Source organism: Ixodes scapularis, unplaced genomic scaffold, assembly GCF_016920785.2.
Source record: "Ixodes scapularis isolate PalLabHiFi unplaced genomic scaffold, ASM1692078v2 PGA_scaffold5__190_contigs__length_132052651, whole genome shotgun sequence".
Lineage (NCBI taxonomy): Eukaryota > Metazoa > Arthropoda > Arachnida > Ixodida > Ixodidae > Ixodes > Ixodes scapularis.
This window is the reverse complement of record NW_024609880.1, coordinates 109829270-109849107: the sequence shown is the minus strand read 5'-3', so window position 1 is coordinate 109849107 and position 19838 is coordinate 109829270. Positions and strand designations below refer to the sequence as shown.

At 48.9% G+C, this 19838-nt stretch overlaps 1 protein-coding gene across 1 annotated transcript in view; it reads left to right on the top strand.

Moving 5' to 3' along the window:
* Positions 1–19838, top strand: part of LOC120843295 — a 58496-nt gene that overhangs the window by 22176 nt on the left and 16482 nt on the right. Inside the window, exons 3-5 of the mRNA XM_042293957.1 lie at positions 3676–3755; positions 5473–5574; positions 5666–5827. Coding sequence (XP_042149891.1) covers positions 3676–3755; positions 5473–5574; positions 5666–5827 — 344 coding nt within the window. The remainder of the gene's footprint in view (positions 1–3675; positions 3756–5472; positions 5575–5665; positions 5828–19838) is intronic.

Genomic DNA, 19838 nt, shown 5'->3' with positions numbered 1-19838 from the left:
TTACACGGTAGATATCTTCCCAAAACTTAAGCAAAATTATACACTACTATTTTCGTCTTTCTAAGCGCCAAGCGTCTAAGTTATTTTGTTTGCTCTTTTGCGTTTTTTTTTTGCATTTCTTTTTGTGAGTATTTAGGTGCAACCGAAAAAGATATGGTCATTATATTGAATTTCGGGATTGACCTAATTTTTCTTGCATATGCATATGCATGCCTGTAACGTGAAAAGAGTAATACGCGTTAATTCATAATTAAAAAAGGTTACGTTAAACTATCCTGCGTTACTTCTAATAAATAGGAAGTTTTCGTAGACCGTTTTCTCACCTCCGCTCCGCTCTCTGCAACGAAGACGCCACTACTGCGCATGCGCGGCGCTAGCCTTGCCTGCAGAATCCCGGATCTCGTATCGGCTTGCGGAGAACATTGCGGTACAGCGGAAACCGTCTACGAAAGCTCCCTATTCACGGCAAAGTTTACGCGTTATTTTTATTTTGACGTAACGTAGGTCGGCAACGCGTTCTTTTCATTGCAAGTAACCTATTTTGTTGCTTCTTTTATTGGTACCGCATACAACACTGCTCATTAGCCTGCTCTGCGGCCCCGGTGACTGCATCTGGAAGGCGTCCGCATTGTGGTGCCCAGCGTTCCCGCGCTATAGCTTGAGCTTTCGGACGCCACAGTGCGGTGAAGGCAGGCCGACGACTGATAGAGGGACGGTGTGGAGCGCACTGTGAAGCTGTTCAAACGGGTTTCACACGGCTGCCGATGACTGCCGATGCGACCCTTTCGAAAGCCCGCCTGCGCGCTCATAGGCGACGACGGTCACCGCATTTGGCTCGCCCCTCGGTGGCTGGTCCGTCGTCCCTCAATGTCCGCAAAAAGAGCCTCGCTGAAGGCGCCAACCAACGGCGGCATCCTCGTAGAGTATAGTTGGGGAGGCGGTGCGCGCCGACAGGCCACGAGTCTTTTTGGAACAACAAAAACTAAATTTTTTTTTTATTGCTAAAGCGTATGATCTTGCGAGCGAATTGCTCTACCAGACACAAAGATTGTTTGGTGCAAGGTGTCGGCGTCAGACCCTTGAACAGAGTCACAATTAGTAAGGTACAGAAAGCAGAAAGAAGAAAACATTACGAATCAATTAAAAAAGTGAAAGCCGTTTACAACTCCCTGTAACGCCGAATTAGAGCGCAGCTCTTGCGGAGGAGGAGGGAAGGGTACTGGGGGGCGGGGGGCAACTGACCGGAGGGGGGGGGGGGGTCACGTGACATTGGGGGGCCACGTGACGATGACAATGCCGATGATGTCATCAGTGACGTCACTGATCACGTCATCAGTGACGATGACGATGCGGATACCGATGACGTCATTAGTGACGTCACTGATGACGTCACCAGTGATGATGACGATGACGATGCGGATGCCGGTGACGACATCAGTGACGTCACTGATGACGTCATTAGTGATGATGACGGTGACAATGCAGATGTGGGTGACGTCATCAGTGATGATGACGATGCGAATGCCGGTGACGTCATCAATGACGTCACTGACGTCATCAGTGACGATGACGATGCGGATGCCGGTGACGTCATCACTGACGATGAAATGCGGATGGCGGTGGCGTCATCAGTGACGATGACGTCGTCAGTAACGATGACGTCATCAGTGAAGATGACGATGACGATGTGGATGCTGGTGACGTCATCAGTGACGATGACGACATCGGGGGCTCACGTGACCTCGGCGGGGGGCGTCACGTGACCTCGGCGGGGGGGTCACGTGACCTTGGGGGTTCATGTGACCTCGGGGGTCACGTGACTTTGGGCGGGGTCACGTGACCTTGGGGGTCACAAGACCTGGGGGTCACGAGACCTTGGGGTCACCTTGGCTACGCCGACGGCGACGGCAGCGCTGCTCAAGCCGGAAAGGGGCGCCTAAGAGCAAAAAACATGATATTTCTGTCATGCAGTCAGAAATAATTCATTCGGCCGAACAAGGAGCGCGTGATATTGGCGACGTGCGCGACCGAAAGCGTCGCTGTGGTCGGCCTTCCACGATTGGCCCAAAAGCTGACTATGACGTCGGAAAGGGTATACCATTGACGGAAATAAGAGGAATGAAAGAACTTTGATTTCGACGGTGTTGACAGTGTTGCTTTGAGAGCGCAATGATTTCAGGCTTCCACGATGCTATTTACGAACACCATTGAACTTGTTGTTGGCAAGGTAATGACGTCACAAGGGGGAACCATAGGAGGGCGCCACCAAAACATCTCGCCGCTAATAGACGTTTGCAACCGGCCACGCTTCGAAAGCTAGTCTGGCCACGGTGGATGGAAAACGCCTTGTTGATATGCCACATCGTCTGGTGAGAGTTACGAAATTGCAGAAACATGGCAAATTGGCGAAGTGAAGAAATCATGCTTTTGGGTCTTAACTTCTCGGCTAGGTGGCGCATGGCGCAAGGTACCGCCCAAAATGAAGGGAACAGCCGTTAGCATTCATCCACGCATCTTGTTGGGCAACCAGTCTGGAAACCGTGGAAACGCCTCAGCAGTGCTTCACCATCAGTCGATCTGCCAACAATAGCAGCAAGATGGCGGCGCCCAGTGGCCGTACTTGCTAACGTCTACAGCGAGGTATTTTAGAGCGCAGCTCTTAGGCGCCCGTTTCTGGCTTGAGCGGCGTCGGCGTAACCATGAGGTCACGTGACCGCCCCCCTGAGATCATGTGACCGCCCTGAGGTCACGTAACCTCGCGGGGGCCGCGTGACCTCAAGGGGGTCACTTAACCTCAGGGGGGTCACGTGACCTCACGGGGGTCACGTGGGCCACGTGAGGCCACGTGTCCCTTGTGGCGGAGTAGCAGGCAGGATGACGGGGTGAGGAGTAGGGAGGAGGGGTATACCGTCCCCTCAGTACTCTTCCATCCTGCTCCTCAAGTGCTGCCGGCGTTACAGAGAGTTGTAAATGGCTTTAATTTTTTTCATTCTCCCATCACTAAATCGCAGCGAATAAATGGAAGGACGTGAACATGAGCAGGAGAGCGAGGTACACCTCTTGTCTTCGTCTCCTTATCGCACACATCCGCGGGTTGCGCTAGGAGGCGCCCACTCAGTGCGCCGTAGTCTTCACAACGCCTCTCAAGAGGAAGGAGCAGGCTGCACGAGGAGGAGATAGCCGAAGAGAAGCGGCGATGCGCTGAGTATATGTATGCGCTTGCTCGACGTGCCGAAAGAGCAATGCCACGTGGAACAAGAAGACAACGCCGGCGCACTACGTCACTGTGGACCCCCGAGCCTCCCTAGGCGGCAAATACGCTGACGCTCTCGCCGCAGGGCGCCAGATGGATCCATCTTAGGCCGTCATCGCGTGCTAGGGTGCGCTCGTTGTGAGATACTGCAAGCGGCGCTGGAGGTGATGCTCACTCGAGGCAAGCGGCATTGCGTGGGGCCACTGGCGATGACGTATGTCGGGAAAGATACAGGCGTTGTCATCTGGCTCGTATTGCAAAGAAACACTGGCTGAGGAAGAGAGAGGGACGTTAGAACAGGGAGAGAACCAATGTGGTTCTCGTCCGGCTGGGACCGAAATTCGTGCGATAAAACGAGGCGCTGACCCTACATACATTTTGAAATTTAACTTTCTCGTAATTATTTTTTCTTTACATTTCAGCGAGAATACCACAATACAAGTGAGAGCTCTAAGTCAAACTGACTACCCGCTTGAAAACGTTATACGGGCAAACTTGAAAGGTACGTAACGCTCGGAAGGGGAGGGTGGATACGGCTTGGGAGTGTAAACGTTTTAACCCTTCATCCAAGGTGATTCCAATTTTTAGGGCGATTTATTCCCCCCAATAGAAATGAATAAATTCAAAGCCTCAGCCTTATAGACCAATTCTATAGTATCCTGCGTTTCCTAAGTTTCTAAAAAAAGTGACTTCATTAAAAAATGTTTTAAAGAAATATTATAATTGCCTTCCACAAATGTTGTGTATTAATGTGAAGTCGAATGCCCATAGGGCAAGTTAAGCTAGATATCGAGAAAAGGCAATTCTATAGACAATACAATTACACATCAAAATAACAAAAAACATTTCAACGTTAAAAAATACATTTTCTCGTACAAAATTTTCTGCCAAAAGGAAATTAGAAAAGAAATGCAGATGATGTTTCCACCTTAGGTTTTTCTATTTTCTATAAATGCCAAGCCTGCAAAATTCACCTGGAGCATAGGTAACACCTCCCTCTTTGAGACTTCATTATCTCTTTGGCAATAAATACCAGCGTTTGTTTTTTGTGAGCACACTATCTCTGCTACCACGCAAGTCACGACAGATAAACTGCCGAGAACTAAGGGGCAAACGACGCTTAAGGAGGGCAGCAGAATACCAGCCTGATTTGAAGTGTAAGATTCTGTCGAAAGGGCACTGCTGAAAATAACACAATACCACGTCACTGGGCAGGACCAATCGAAAGCCCTGTTTTGCGTCCCAAGTTGTCCTCAGTTTCTGTCCGTCGCACGGTGCAATCTATCGTCTCTTTGTTGCGGAATCTGGTTTAGAGGCTGCTGTGAGCCCTCTTTGGATACGTGTATTCCGGTTAGTTACGCCTGACGTCATCGCTATCCTCCATGTCTTTCTTTGGTCTGCTTGGGTTCCTGTCTCTTGTTTGTGAATTGAAGGTTGTGTTTTGTAAAATAAACTCCAGCTGTGTTTGGAGATTCGTGTTGTCCTGTCTTTCTGTTTCCCTATACTCTCTAGGTTTAAACATGGCAGCTCTTAAGCGGCTCGCTGGCATCCTTGAATTAAAACTTGTTCAGATTCGCTCTATTTGAATCTAAATATGTTCTGTCATTTTGTTCTGCACTGGAAAACAGCTGCAGCGAAGAAGGTTTAGCGGGTTTCGCTCAACATCTTCGTACTTGCTGTATTTACTACACTGTGGTTATACCTTAGCCTGTTTCAGACAATCGTCGCATGCGTCAAATTTCTGAAAGTGGCAACCGTTTGCTTGAATTTCAAAACTAATGACCAGGAGGCTCCCCATTAATATTGTATTGTCATTTTCAGTCAAGTCAGGCTTTATATTTATCACTAAATATTAACAAAATTCGAGGGTCAAATAAAATGAATCTAGTAATAAGTCAAGCATTCGCACGAACAGCTGCTTCTCCAGATTTAAAGTGTTCGGCGATGTTGCTCAAAGTGAAAATTCGAAAACTAAATGTAACTATGCCAAGTTACAAGTTATAACGAAGTTATCGTTATAGTTACGAACAATTTATTCCAGCTTATTTAGTTTAGAAAGATGTTACTAATTACAGTAACGTACATAGTTGTAATTAGTTACTTTGCGGCTTTGCTTCACTGCCAGGTCAGTATTAGTGTGCAGTCTTGAAGATTTTAGCTGCGTAATCGTCTAAACTATTTTGAAAGTGCGATACAATGTTTTTGTACCCGAAAACCAGGAACACTCCCAAGTGCTACTCCAGATCCCCCAGGAAGCTACACGTACGTGCAGCATGATAACGCCACGTGCTATTCCAGAGGTACTCCATTTCCTGATAGGGGTAAGTTAAGGTTTCATGCTCGACAAACCTGGAGCATTTTTGTTTTTGTGCTATTTAGCAGTTTCATTGCAAAAATGATTTTCCCACGCAGGTGTTGCTGCGGAGCCTCAGTCGAGTACAGAAGAAGATGATTTAACCGAAAGTATCCTCGACAACTTCTTCCGTTCTCAGGAAAATCCTCAGTATATAGACATGTATGTGGTATACAGCGAGCCGCAATGTTACATTCTCAGGAGTCCCGCAGCCCTGGGAGGTAAGGAAATTAAAACTTCATCAAGGTTAATGTGACATTGTCTTGTTTTCCGCTACTTTAAGGGGTAAGAAAAGCAGTACAGTTTGCTTTATAGCGGAAGAAGGAACAGATCAATCAAAGTAGCCTAACACAGGAATCTAGAATAAAACAAGCTGCATAAGAGGCGTATTTCGACAGATTTATTTTGCGTTGCTTTTATTTATATTGGAATGTAGACACGTACTATATGTGTAAGATAAACGAAAAGTTATGTAGCATTTTCAGTTTACTGAGGTCGTGCTCTGAATTCGCTGCTAATCATCGGTGCCTCAAAGGCTTATATCCATTGGTACGTCCACGAAAACAGGGACACTCTTGGCACGAAAGTTTTGTTCCAACTAAAAAGGAGTGTTCCAAACAGAACCCAGTGTCGTGCACAATCAACATTTGTTTAATCTGGACAAAAAAGGTAAATTCACAGGACTGGAATGAAATGTCTTACCCTGCTAGTATCGTGCGTGATTTTTAATACAATAAGAATTTCAGTGCTACGTAATTTGAACGTAATTTGATGCTCAGTTGGAGACTCGCAAGTAAAAAAGGCCTATCCGAATGATTTACATCTGATTGATAATGACAGGTAGGCACTAGTGCAGAAAAATAGATGTTTTATGCATCACCTCTGCCAATAAACACCTAAAACTGAAAATCCCGTGTAGGCGATAACATGGAGATTTATTCCATGAAGAAACACCTTCCGCCATCGCAGCCTCCCGGCGTTCGAAAAATCTGCAACTATACACCGCCTCACTACACGTTGACAAACGGTGTGGGCTACGGTCCGAGTGAACCAATCAGCGCGTCGAAGCAAGACACGTGACTTTACTAGTTCTTAGTCTGTAGCGCGCAGTGCTGTCAAGGCTAGGAGCAGGAGAGAGAAAAAAGCCGCTTTTGAACAAATTTTGAGTAACGGGCTGATCTCCCAGGGCGACCACAGTGACGTCTGGGACACACAAGAGGGTTCGGCTTAAGAAGGCAGTTCCTCCTTCCCCTCTTCTTCATCTGCTTGGGTTACGCTCTCGCCCCCGTGTTTTTGTTAAAGGCCGACGTGCACTTCGCGCTTTCCTCTTGCTATCGCTACCTCCTTTCCCGTATCCAGTCTACCTTACGCAACATGCCCCAACATGGCACCCCTCGCAGTTTTCGAGAGTATGACGCTAAGAGGATCAATTTCCCTGCAGGGAACTAAGGCGGTACGTCGGCCTTTATGGGCCGTCAATCTTCACAACCATCACTCTGATTGGTTCGAAGGTGCCGTAGTTTTCGCTCTGCGACAAGCCAAGGTGAAACAATGTATAATACAGTTTGTTGCTGGGCTTCGCGGATGATAATCACCCACGCTTCGCACCGCCAGCCTTACAGCTGTTGCACAGGTGGTGACTTTAGCGAAGCCACGCACTTTAATTATGCAATACGTCCATCTAAATTTTTATAATTTAGTAGTGTTCGATGAAGCTCTGCAGGTTTCTAATTTGAAACATACTTTCATTATCACTTACTAAAAAGCTACCTAACAAGTTTTAGTTGATTATCTGGCTTGTTGTGACCTTTAGCCCATTATAATATGAGCCCCATAGTTTTAGAACTCATCCCCACAGGCAGCATTAGTGCACCTTTCACGCTTTTTTTTGGGTTTACATAAGTCTGTTCGAGTTAAAATCAAAATATTATGAATACTGACCGCATTCTGAAAACTGATTGAGAGCGTGGTAGAAGTGTACCTTTCTAGTTATTTCATATAAATATTAAATGACTCACAACACGGTTTTCTTGAGAGTAAAACTGTTGAAACCAAAAGTATTTCTGGCCCCATTGTGGCCAACCGTGGCCTGGTCAACGCCATTTATTTTGATTTTAGTAATGCATTTGACCTGGTGCCCCATGACTTTTTAGTGCACAAGGTGTCGGAAAGTCGCGTTGGCCGGTAGGTTTGTGGTTTCAGTCATATATTTAAGGGTTAGCGAGATCATATATATCATCTGGCGCTCCTCGGGGTTCTATTCTCGGACCCTTACTTGCTAACATTTTTACCATTAATCACTCTCTTTGTGTAAAACATTGAAAGTTGCTTCAGTTCCCTGATACTATTAAGATATTCAAACGGATTCAATCACATGTTGATTGCCAGCTGCTACAGGAGGAAATATCTTCTATCTTATTATGCTGGGTTCTACAAAAATTACGTCTAAACAATAGGAGAAAAAAGCTTTTTATTCCCTCATAACAAAATAATCGTGCGCCTTTTTATTTATTTGTTTCTTATAAACTATACAATGAAACACTGCGAGGGGAATATTTACCTGACTTACGGGTTTATAATGATTAACCTCTTAGTTTTATTAATCATGCGTTAAATTTAGTTAGTTCTTGCTTGCGACTTTTGGGTTTGTTTTTGCGTGTAAAATACTGCCCAAACACGAAACTTCCAGGACGCGCGAAACGACACATCTCCGCCATCCGTCTCTTTTTTTTTTTTTTTTTTTTTTTTGCCGAGATGAAAGTTCGTTTTTTGCTACTGTCCGCTTGTCTCCTTGACGGAGGCATAGTGCATGCTCATCATGTGGGTTCGAACATTCACGGGCAGGCTCTGCTGACAGTCGGTCAATCGCTCAAGGCCTCCGCTGCTGTTAAGTCTTATCCCAAAAGCAGGGAAGGGAAGGATACGAGGGCGCAGCAGAAACAGATGGACAGGCGCCGACGTCACACGAAAGCGGATGAGTTGAGGCGAGGAGGAAAGCCGTGATGTTTGCTTGGTGTATGTACACACCAGCTCATGTTTACAAACAAACCGGAGCGCCCCGACGCCGCGCATGCGCTATGGGGGTGTGGGCAGGAAGCTCGCCGTCACCCATAAACAAACCATAGGAATAGGATGTTGTCGGCGTCGGCCTGAGTCTCCGTGCTCTTTTTCGCGTTGAAATGGACATTTCCACATACCGACGTCACCAGGCGGTGGCTGCACGAACTTAAAATCGAGGAAGTGACCTACCTGCGCTACCAATCGATAATGGGAGCTACGCTACCAGTTTCTTCGCTCTCTGAGCAGTGGCGCCTGCCCAACGCGACTTGAAAGAGGTGCATCCGTGGCGTCCACCAAAACGTCGTGTTTTCCTTTCCGTCGACGTTCTTTTTTTTGTGTAACACAATGACATATATGCTACAGTTACGTGTTCTATTCGCTGATATTCAGCCTCCTTCCGAATTTCTTCGATTTTTCGGTCCGACTTCCGCCGCTTGGCATCGGGCGCTTGCGCGTGCGCAGAACGCTTCTCGGAAAAGGTCCATTGTTGATTCAACGTCTTCCTGGCGATGTCTAACTACTTGAGCAGCCTCAGCGAAATTAAACAGGCTTGTTACACCGCAAAACTTGGCGTAACATGCGACGATTCATTCCGCGCGGACGCCGCAGAATGGACGCTAAAACCTGATTCACAATGTGAGGTTCTGCTCGCTATTTGCAGTCATGGCGTCGCTCAGGCTGCAAAAGCCTGAACCGCAGCTCAGATGTCGAAGTCGATGCTGAAAATCGCAAGCAGAATCGGACCGAGTGAATCAGGCATAACAAGTCGGTGATGGTCACTGGTAACAATTGTCAACATCTCCTTAATTCTACTGTTTACATCGAGCCTACTTACGCGAAGCACCCTTCAAACTTAAACGTCTTTTAAGGTCTGCACTTCTTATCGGAATTACCGAGTCAATGTTTGGTCTACGGGCCACTGTCGTTTGAACGAGCAGACGACAGGCAGAAACGTTTGAGGAAGTAGACGACAACGCGAACGATGAGGGTGCCGTGTGAACTCGATGACGCACTGAACGTAGTCCGCAGGTGGTCCGTGCAACAAGGCGGTTTTCCCGCGTTCATGTTGGAACAAAACAAATAAATCTGACGACTACAAGTATCCTTCAATTCAATTCAAAGTGCTTCCCGCGCAAGTAATCGTGGTCCGACGGCGTCTGTGTTTCCTTTTTCACGACCACCATTCACGTTCTCGGACGAACCGATCAGGCAGAAAACGCATGAAAACTGACCTTCAAACATTTCCCGACTCTTTTGGTACAGCCCCAGTGGCGGAAATTAGACGAGAAGGCAGGGTTTTGTCCGGTTTCTTCCAAAGTAACACAGGAATGCACGTCGCCCATGGTGACTTCCGCCCACAGCCTGGACCGGAAGTGCGCCCGTCGCAACACCACCGCGGCGCGACGTAACAGAGATGAGTTCGTGTGCAAACAGAAGACGGATGACCGGACTTCAACTTCCAACTCATATGGCGAAGAAGTGTTGCTTTACTAGTTCTGAAGTATCCTGTTTGTACAACCTTTAACCCGTCCTTTTAAAGAGCTTTCATGTCTCGTCAGGTTTTACGCCTCTATTGTGCGTTCGTAACTATTGTTCGGCGTTGCAGTTTCAAACGGCCTGCAGGGGAAGCTCCTCCCAACTCTTTTTCCTTCAGCACAGCGAACGCTGGAGAGGATGGTCACCTCCTTGCCATCACTCAGCTGAAGTGAAAAGAAGGGGGGGGGGGGGGGCGTTTTTCCTGAACTCTTTAGCGCCGTTCACACACTTGCGACTGAGTAGGACGGAGAGATAGAAGACCGGTTTTCAAGCCTCTTACGACGTCTTAAAGGGACACTGACGGGGTATTTATGCTCGCCGAGGTTTTTAGATGTACGTGACATATGAGAGTCCAACTACCTACAACAGAAATGCCCGCTCAAAATTGGGTTTCCTTACGCCCGAAAACCGCGGATCGAGAACTGGTCGGTTTGAGTCGCGCTCACACTCTTTCTGTGGTCACGGGCCATTTTCTAAGGTTTTGACGCGACCACCAAATTTAATCAAAGTCGTGGGTCATTGAAGACGCACAGTCAATATTAAAAATAGAAAAGATATGAAACTCATTTTTTGAGGCTTCCAAAAAGCTGCAAATACGTTGATTGAAAAAAAATGGTAGCACAGAAAAACAGAAGCATTCTGCGCGTTCACTTGGTTCACTGCACAATTCTCGCCATGGTGTCGTTTCGCGTATCATGGGACTAGCGGATAGCAGCGGATTACAGGCAACCTCTACTTCAGAATTTTCCTTCACAGTAGTGGCGAATTCTATCGTCCTTCGAAAGAGAAATTTTGGAGCGATCAAAAGAACTGATATTGTCACGGGTAGTGACCAAAAAAAGAAGAAATGAACAGGAAGAAATAAACGTTTAATGTGGCGAACTTGTGCGACAAATAAAAGGGTACAAAAGATAATAACAGAGCGTCGCGGGCTTCGAAGTCGGCGTTGCAGCAGAGTCGAACGCTGAGGCGAAAACTGACTCCGCTCGCCTTGCGGTATCCCTTATGTACCCTCGTGGGTTTCTGGATCGTTCGGCGTAGAAGGTTCGGCGCGTAGAACCATTATGACCTCGAACAAGCAACATGTTTCTCGAATTTACCAGAACGTTACTTTACAGAGTCAACAAAAATGCGCCTCCGCGGCCAGGAATTGAACCCTGGCTTTCAGCATGGAAAGCACGCGCGATAACCGTTAGACCACGAGCGCGCTGCCTTCTTCGTCAGCTGCGCTCGCGGCATTATCCCACCATCGTCCCGATGCAGCACAAAACGAAAACACAGATCCACAGCAAAAGGATAGCAGACTCGCGAGTCGCACTTAACAGTTCACTCTTTGACGAAAGTCCAGAGTTCTATCGTTCGTAATACGGCTTGAGCCGGACGCTGTGCACCACCTCGGGTCGTGGCTGGCGTCTTGCGGATGGGCGCGTTTCGTCGGGTAGAACTTCGTAGTTCAGATCGCCGAGGCGTCGGATGATTTTGTAGGGTCCGAAGTAGCGTTTAAGAAGCTTCTCGCTGAGACCACGGCGACGAATGGGAGTCCAGACCCAAACCCTGTCTCCGGGCTGGAAGTGGACGTCCCGACGACGAAGGTTATAGCGTCCAGTGTTGACGCGTTGTTGGGCTTTAATCCGGAGTCTGGCGAGCTGACGGACCTCTTCTGCCCTTTAGGCAACCATCTGGGCGTCGTCGCGTACGTCGACAGCCGGTTCGATGGGCAAGATAGCGTCCAGCATTGTCGTTACCTTGCGCCCATGCACCAGTTGAAAGGGTGTCACTCCGGTGGTCTCTTGTACGGCCGTGTTGTAGGCAAATGCGACGTACGGCAACACCTCGTGCCATGTCTTGTGCTCCACGTCCACGTACATGGATATAATGTCGGCGATGGTTTTGTTGAGTGTCTCCGTCAGCTTGTTGGTCTGCGGGTGGTACGCCGTGGTGCGAGGATGGCTGGTGAGGCTGAGACGAAGGACTTCTTGCGTCAGCTGGGCCATGAATGAGGATCCACGGTCTGAGATCAGGACTTCGGGAGCGCCGTGCCGGAGGACAATAGACTCGATGAAAAACTTGGCGACTTCAACAGCCGTTCCTGATGGAAGGGCTTTTGTCTCGGCGTACCGCGTGAGATAATCGGTTGTGACGATTATCCATCGGTTTTCTTGCGTCGACGGTGGGAAAGGTCCCAGTAAATCCATACCGATTTGCTGGAATGGGGCAGATGGCGGCGCAATAGGCTGAAGAAGGCCTGCCGGTCTCGTCGGTGGCTTCTTCCATCGTTGACACTCGTGGCAAGATCGGGTGTAGTGATGTACACTCTTCGCAAGTTTGGGCTAGTAGTACTTTTCGCGTATCCTTGCAAGAGTCCTGCTGTAACCAAGGTGTCGCGCCTTAGGGTCATTGTGGCAGGCTTGAAAAAGTTCTTCTCCAAGACTGGAAGGGATCACCAACAGCCACGCCGTGTTGTTGTCGCTGAAGTTCTCCTTGTACAGTACGTCTTGTCGGATGGAGAAGTTTGGCAGTGTTCGTACAAAACCGCGGGGAACGGCGCTTCCTTGTCCCTCTAGGTGCTCGATGAGTGCTCGCAGTCCGAATGGCATCACTTTGAATTCGTACAGTCCGTCGAAAGCAACGAAGGCAGTTTTCTCCCGGTCACGTTTGTCGACTTCAATCTGCCAGTAACCACTCTTCAGGTCCATCGACGAAAAATATCGGGAGTGGCGCAGTCGGTCTAATGTATCGTCGATGCGGGGGAGCGGATAGACGTCCTTCTTCTTCACAGCGTCCAGTCAACGATAGTCCACGCAGAACCGCAGGGTTCCGTCCTTCTTCTTTACAAAGACGACTGGGGACGCCCATGGGCTCTTTGAGGGTTGAATGATGTCGTCGTCGAGCATCTCCTGGACTTGATCTTGAATCACTTTCCTTTCCTTTAAGGAGACTCGATACGGCGACTGGTGGACAGGAAGTGGGTCGACGTCGGTAACAATGCGATGTTTCGCCATTGGTGTTTGGCGAATCTTCGATGTCGTGGCAAAACAGTCACTGTATTCGGCAAGGCGATCAACCAATTGCCGGCGCTTCGTAGCTGGGAGCTCGGGGTCGATGTTGAGCGGCGGCGGCGTCGTGCTCTTCTGCTGTGGCGAAGAGGTTTCCTCGGAGATTGCGGTGACCACGGCTGGCGCCTGAAGCTCCCCGACGCGGCCCACGGTGGAACCCTTAGTTAGGTGCTGCGGCTCCTCTCGAAAGTTCGTCACAAGAACAGTTGTACGTTTTTCTTGGAGATCTGTTACGCCTCTTGCGACACCAATTCCTTTTTCGAGGAGCAGTTGGACGCTGCCTTCCAGAATAGCTTCACCGTGCATTGCTGAGTCGGTTATAACGGTGACGAAAACATTCGACCGCGGCGGTAGGTTCACATGGTCGGCGATAACTCGGATCACGGTTGACGTCGTGTTGGTCTCCACCGGCGGTAAAACAGGTTTTCGCAGCGTCAACTGGTTTGCCCCGAGGTCGATGACGGCGTCATTCTCGCAGAGCAAGTCCATTCCGAGGATAACGTCCCTCGAACACTCTTGCAGAACGACGAACTTAACAGGGCACGTTTCACCGTGGATCTCGACGCGAGCAGTGCATCTCCCGACTGGAGTGATGAGATGTCCTTCGGCGGTTCGTATTTGGGGTCCATCCCACGGCGTCATGACTTTTCGCAGGCGGCGAGAGAGCCTCCCACTCAAGACTGAGTAGTCTGCTCGGTGTCCACAAGTGCCGATGCGTCGTGGCGGTCGATTATAACGTTTAGGTTGTTGGACACCGATGCGGGGACGTCGTTGTGATCCGTAGCGTCGAGCGCTACGTCGTTCTTGGAGGCTCTTTACTACGGTCGTCTTCAGCAACGCCACTTCCAGGCGTTGCCGCACTTAGTTTTCCCGGCGACGCAGGGGAGACACGCTTTCTGGGCGGGGTCGTGACACTGGGGACGCTGATCGTCGTGGCGATGCGGAGCGGGCTTCACGGCGGGGAGGCGACACTGGGGAGGGCGAGCGTCGGAGGTACTCCTCGATATCGCGAGGGCGTTCGCCGTACCTCGGGCGTGGGTCGTTCGAGCGGAACCCACGCAGGCCCATTTGCCAGTAAAGACAACCGCGGTGGATATGGTCGGCCTCCCCACAGTGGTAGCAGATGGGTCGTCGATCCGCTGTCCTCCACACGTCGGTTTTCCTTGACGCCGGCTGTTCTCGGCGGTCGTAGTGACGTACTTTGTCGTTGCGTCGGGGGTACGCCTGCGTTGGTGGGTCTCGTCGTGGCGCCACCGGGTAATGTTGAGCAGTTGGCGGCGGTCGTCGGGCCACTGCGGCGTAGGTCACTGTCGGCTCATCGGCTGCGGCCACGCTGGCAGGAGTCTCCGGTTGAATTGCCCGCTGAACTTCTTCGCGTACCACTTCGGCCATCGACAGCGAAGCCAACTGGTTGGCAGCAGGCAGCAGCTTCCTGAGCTCTTCCCGGACGATGTCGCGGAAAATTGCACGAAGAGTGTCAGCGCTGATGCCGCCCTCGTCGAATCGGGAAGACATCAGCCTCGAAGCAGCAGGCGTGCCGGCGAGCCGGTTGTAGTGGGTGACTCGGATTGAGTGGGCCCGCTCGATGTTAGATGCCTCGGCGACGAATTCATCGACAGTAATTGGTGGGTTGCGAACAAGGCCACCGAAGATGTCACTCCTCACTCCTCTCATCAAGACGCGCAGCTTCTTCTCCTAGATGGACTGAGGGTCGGCGCGGCTGCTCAGGAGGAGGACGTCTTCAACGAAGCTGGTGACCGTTTCGTTGGGCCCTTGAGTTCGTACTTGAAGGAGGTCTTCCGCTCGCTGTCGTCGTGTCTGGTTCGTGAATGTCTCCTTCAGGCCAGCAAAACAGGTGTCCCACGACGTAAGCGACGCCTCGTGGTTTTCGAACCACTGCCTCGCGGTACCCTCCAAGGAGAAGTAGAGGTTTTGGGGGCGCTGCTCAGTGGTCCATCCAATATGGCGTGCTACACGTTCGTAGTGCAGAAGCCAGTCCTCTACGTCTTCGTGGGTCTCGCCATGGAAGGTCGTCGGGGTTCGCTGGGCAACAGGCAGGTAGATGACGGCGGCGGCGGTCGGAGACTGCGATTGCTAATCGTCCATCGTCGGCCTCGTTGACTGCCTGGTCCTGGGTGGCAGAAGTCCGTATTCCGGGTGTAGAACTTGGGTGCGGCGACTGGTCCGAGTTTCAGGTTCCGCGTTGAGTGGTCTTCTCACAAGGCTTGGAATCGGGCTTGCACTGCGGGCCCTGGGAGGGGAACGCTGCACGGGCATGCGGTACCCTGCACCTCCACCAAAATGTCACGGGTAGTGACAAAAAAAAACAAGAAATAAACAGGAATAAATAAACGTTTAATGTGGCGAACTTGTGCCAAAAATAAAAGGGTACAAAAAATAATAACAGAGCGTCGCGGGCGTCGAAGTCGGCGTTGCAGCAGAGTTGAACGCTGAGGCGAGAACTGACTCCGCTCGCCTTGCGGAATCCCTTATGTACCCTCGTGGGTTTCTGGATCGTTCGGCGTAGAAAGTTCGGCGCGTAGAACCATTCTGACCTCGATCAAGCAACGTGTTTCTCGAATTTACCAGAACATTACTTTACAGAGTCAACAAAAATGCGCCTCCGCGGCCAGGAATCGAACCCGGCTTTCAGCATGGAAAGCACGCGCGATAATCGTTAGACCACGAGTGCGCTACCTTCTTGGTCAGCTGCGCTTTTTTTTTTTTTTTTTTTTCTTTATTCAGCGTTTTAAAACAATAAAAACGACTACCCAGCACTTGTAGGCAGACGTACAATTAAAATTCTTTCATTTTCATCACATCATCAAATAGGTTTGCCCATTCCGGCAAACTCTCACTGTATTCATAGACACTCTTCACCTGGGTTACCAGTTCAATCAAAAATGCTCTTGCCCCTTTCGGTGGGTGCTCGGCATGTCTAACCGACATGCGAGATTTCCAGAGACTGAATATTGCTAGCAGCATAAAAAGATCATAGGGAACATTATCTTCACATTCAACAGCCAGAAAACGTATATTATAGGATGTTATGACAAATTCTTTCTTCAAAGTCCTCTTGAGAACATCCCATAGAAAAACAGCGTCCCAGCAGTACAAAAAGGAGTGCTCTACTGTCTCCGGGACTTTACATAGTGGGCAGTTAACGCCCCCAGGAACAGGCAAACCTCTTTCCCAAAGCCAGGTTTTTACCGGCAGCGTTTCAGAATGTAGGCGAAAGAAAAAAGATTTTGCGGATGGAGGTATTCTCATCTTCTTAACTCGGCATAACACATCATTTCCAGGTCCGTTTTCATATAGTGAACGATAAACAGGTACAGGAAAAACACTTTCTAGTAGGTGTCGGTACAGGGTCCGCCTTTTAACGGTGGCCAAGTATTCCAAAGAGTACCGTACACTCAAAAAACGAAAGGCGGCAACTACTTCCTTAACAAACCCAACCATCTTTGCTGGGGAACCGATAACGGACGATACAAAAAATTCTGGCAAATGACTGGTAAGTTTCGTTTGAAACATGACTTGTAATAATGGGTGTCTCTGGTCTCTCATAAAAATAAAACGCGATACTAACTGCCTAAGAAACAAATGAGACAGCCCAAGACCGCCTTTGAGCGGACGAAGAAAAAGGTTATCTCGTCGCATCGGTTCTCCAGCACATTGCCAAATGAACAGCGCAAAAACTCTATGCATTTTTTGAATATTGCAGCGCGCACAGTATAGCACTTGCAAAACGTACCAAAGCTTCGCGGTTAAAAAAATATTACAAGCAGAAGCCCTGGTGAAAATAGACATGTTACGACCCCTCCATTTCCTCGTGCGTTCCTTCAAATCCTCTATCACACCTTCCCAGTAAGGCGAACTCTTTTCCATGTGATCCAGAGGAGCTCCCAGGTATCTACCCGGGGAACATATCCAATGAATCCCTTCAAAAAAAACCGGCGCATCGCCCCCCTGCTTGTACCATATCCCGAGACATTTATTTTTGTTAATACTAGCACCTGTAGCATCACAGAAACTTTTGCACAAATCTAAAACTTTTGAAATGCTAGTCTTGTCCTGACAGAAAAAAGCAACATCATCAGCATATGCCAGTACTTTCACTTCCACGTTCCCCATTGTGTACCCCTCAACGTGCTCGCTTCTGATAACACTTAGACAGAGCGGCTCAAGGTAGAGACAAAATAATAAGGAAGACATGGGACACCCCTGTCGCACAGAAGATAGGACATTAATCTTTTCTGACAAGGAATTGTTAATGACAAGACGCGTCGTACAACCTGAGTACGCCATCTTGACTCCTTCAAAAACAATGTTACCTACATTGGCTTTATTTAGAACCTCCCACAGCACCCGGTGGCATACTCTGTCAAACGCCTTTTCCAGGTCAATTTGAATCATCGCTACCTGGCTTCCCTCTGCTCGAGAGTTTTCGAGAATAGTCCTCGCGACATGAATGTTCGTTTGAATTGCCCTCCCTTTAATTCCACAGGTCTGATGGTCCCCAACTAACTGGCATATAACGTGCTGAAGTCGTCTCGCCAACACCTTCGCAAAGATCTTATGGTCTACGTTGCTCAACGCAATAGGACGATAGCTCGATACCTTACGTCTCTGAGCTTCGTCTTTAGACTTGGGGATCAGTATCGTGTGCGATTGTAGGAACGAGGGCGGAAGCGCTTGACGTCGATAAGCCTCACGGATTACTTCGAAAAGGAAGACCGACAACTGGTCTCTGAAATGCTGATAGAATTCAGCGCAGAGGCCGTCTGGACCTGGCGTTTTATGAGCAGCGAGGCTCTCAATGGCTCGGTCAATCTCCGACTTTGTGATGGGTTGTTCCATCCAGTCCTTTGTTTCTGTGGATAGCTCAGGTGCTATCTGGAGAAGACCTTTCAAGGCGGCTGTTTCTTTCGGCTCACCTTTGTCTCCAAAGAGGTTCGTGTAATGTGCAACAAATGCTCTTTGAATGCCGTCTTTGTCATTGCAGATGACGCCTTCATGGTCCAAAACGGTTATCTCTTTGGCCAGCGCAAAGCATCTTTCATCCGCCAGTGCTCGCTTTGTGGGCTGTTCGCCGAGCAAAAACTTTTCCGCCCTCGCCCGCACAACCGCACCACGATACCGATTATTTTGAAAAAGTTGCAATTCACGCTTAACTACCTTTATCTCTTCAGCGTATCTACCAGGGCACTCGCTATCGTCTTTGAGAAGCGCGAGCAAGTACTGCTGCAAACCATTTTCTTCTTTCTTTGATACGTAGTTGGCGATGGACGACTTTTCTATAGCTAACAGTTTAACCTCCTCTTTAAATAATTCCCACTTCTCAGTGAAACTTAAGTATTTATTTTCGCCTAATTTATCTAAAATATTAATCACTCCATCAGTAAAGCTTTTATCCTTGAGGAGGTTGACATTAAATTTCCAGAGACCCCAGCTAAATTTTCGTGACGATTTACTTTTTTTTCCAACCGTTACGCCTACGAGACAGTGATCGCTGAAAAACACAGGTTTGACAGAGTATGCCACTGTAATAGGGCCTAATTCCGCGGACACATATATGCGATCTAATCGTGCATGCGATGACTGCTGAAAGTGTGTGAAACGAAGTTCCTCACGTTCGACGTGCATATCCGCAACGTCGGTCAACAAATACTCATCCAAAATATCTCTTAACAAGGTACTACTACTATCGCTAGGCGATTTCGCTGATGCCCTATCTCGGACATTACATACACAATTAAAATCTCCTAAAAAAATCATATATTTTTCGCAATTAATATATTCTGTTATCTGACGAAAAAAAAGCTCTCTCTCACAGTTTCTGTTTGGGGCGTAAATACACAATACACGCCACTGCAAACCCCCCAGCAAAAAGTCACAGAAAATCAGGCGACCCCCACTATCTGTAGTGACCTTAAGGTCAGTAAGCGCAATACGCTTCGAAAGAAACAAAAAACATCCCGCGGATGTACCGACAGCATGGCTGACACACACTTCGTACGCGCTTAAAAATGGTCTTAATGCGAGTGCAATTTGATCGTCCTCGTGCATTTTTGTTTCTTGGACGGCAAGGATATCGATGTTTTCCTCGTTTAAAAGCCTTTGCACCTGGTATTGTTTTTTTCTAGAGTTAAACCCTCGCACATTTAATGTGGCGCAACGAAAAGGTTGGTAACGTTCAGGTGTCATTTAAGAAAAAAGGCCTTTAAACGATCTTTTGCCAAAAGGAAAGGTTCACCCGTTTAAACCAGTTTTATAACTAAGCACATACGAAAGGGCCTGAGTGTCATTCACTCACAACGAGTCCTTGCGCTGGCGACCATCCGCGGGGATGCGGGGCTTGGGCGGTGCTCTTCGGTGCTTCTTGGGTCCCATGTGGTGCCAGGGCAGTTCGCCCCCGCCTTCGTCTTCGGGAGCGGTCTCGGCGAGAGCATCGTCCAGCTGCCGCTTGCCAGCCAGGATGGCTTCGGCATCCATGGCTTCCGTTGTTCTGCTGTCGTCTTCCTGGGGCTGCTGGTCGTCCCCGGCGTTGGCCCCGGACGTTACCGGACTCTCCGTCGTC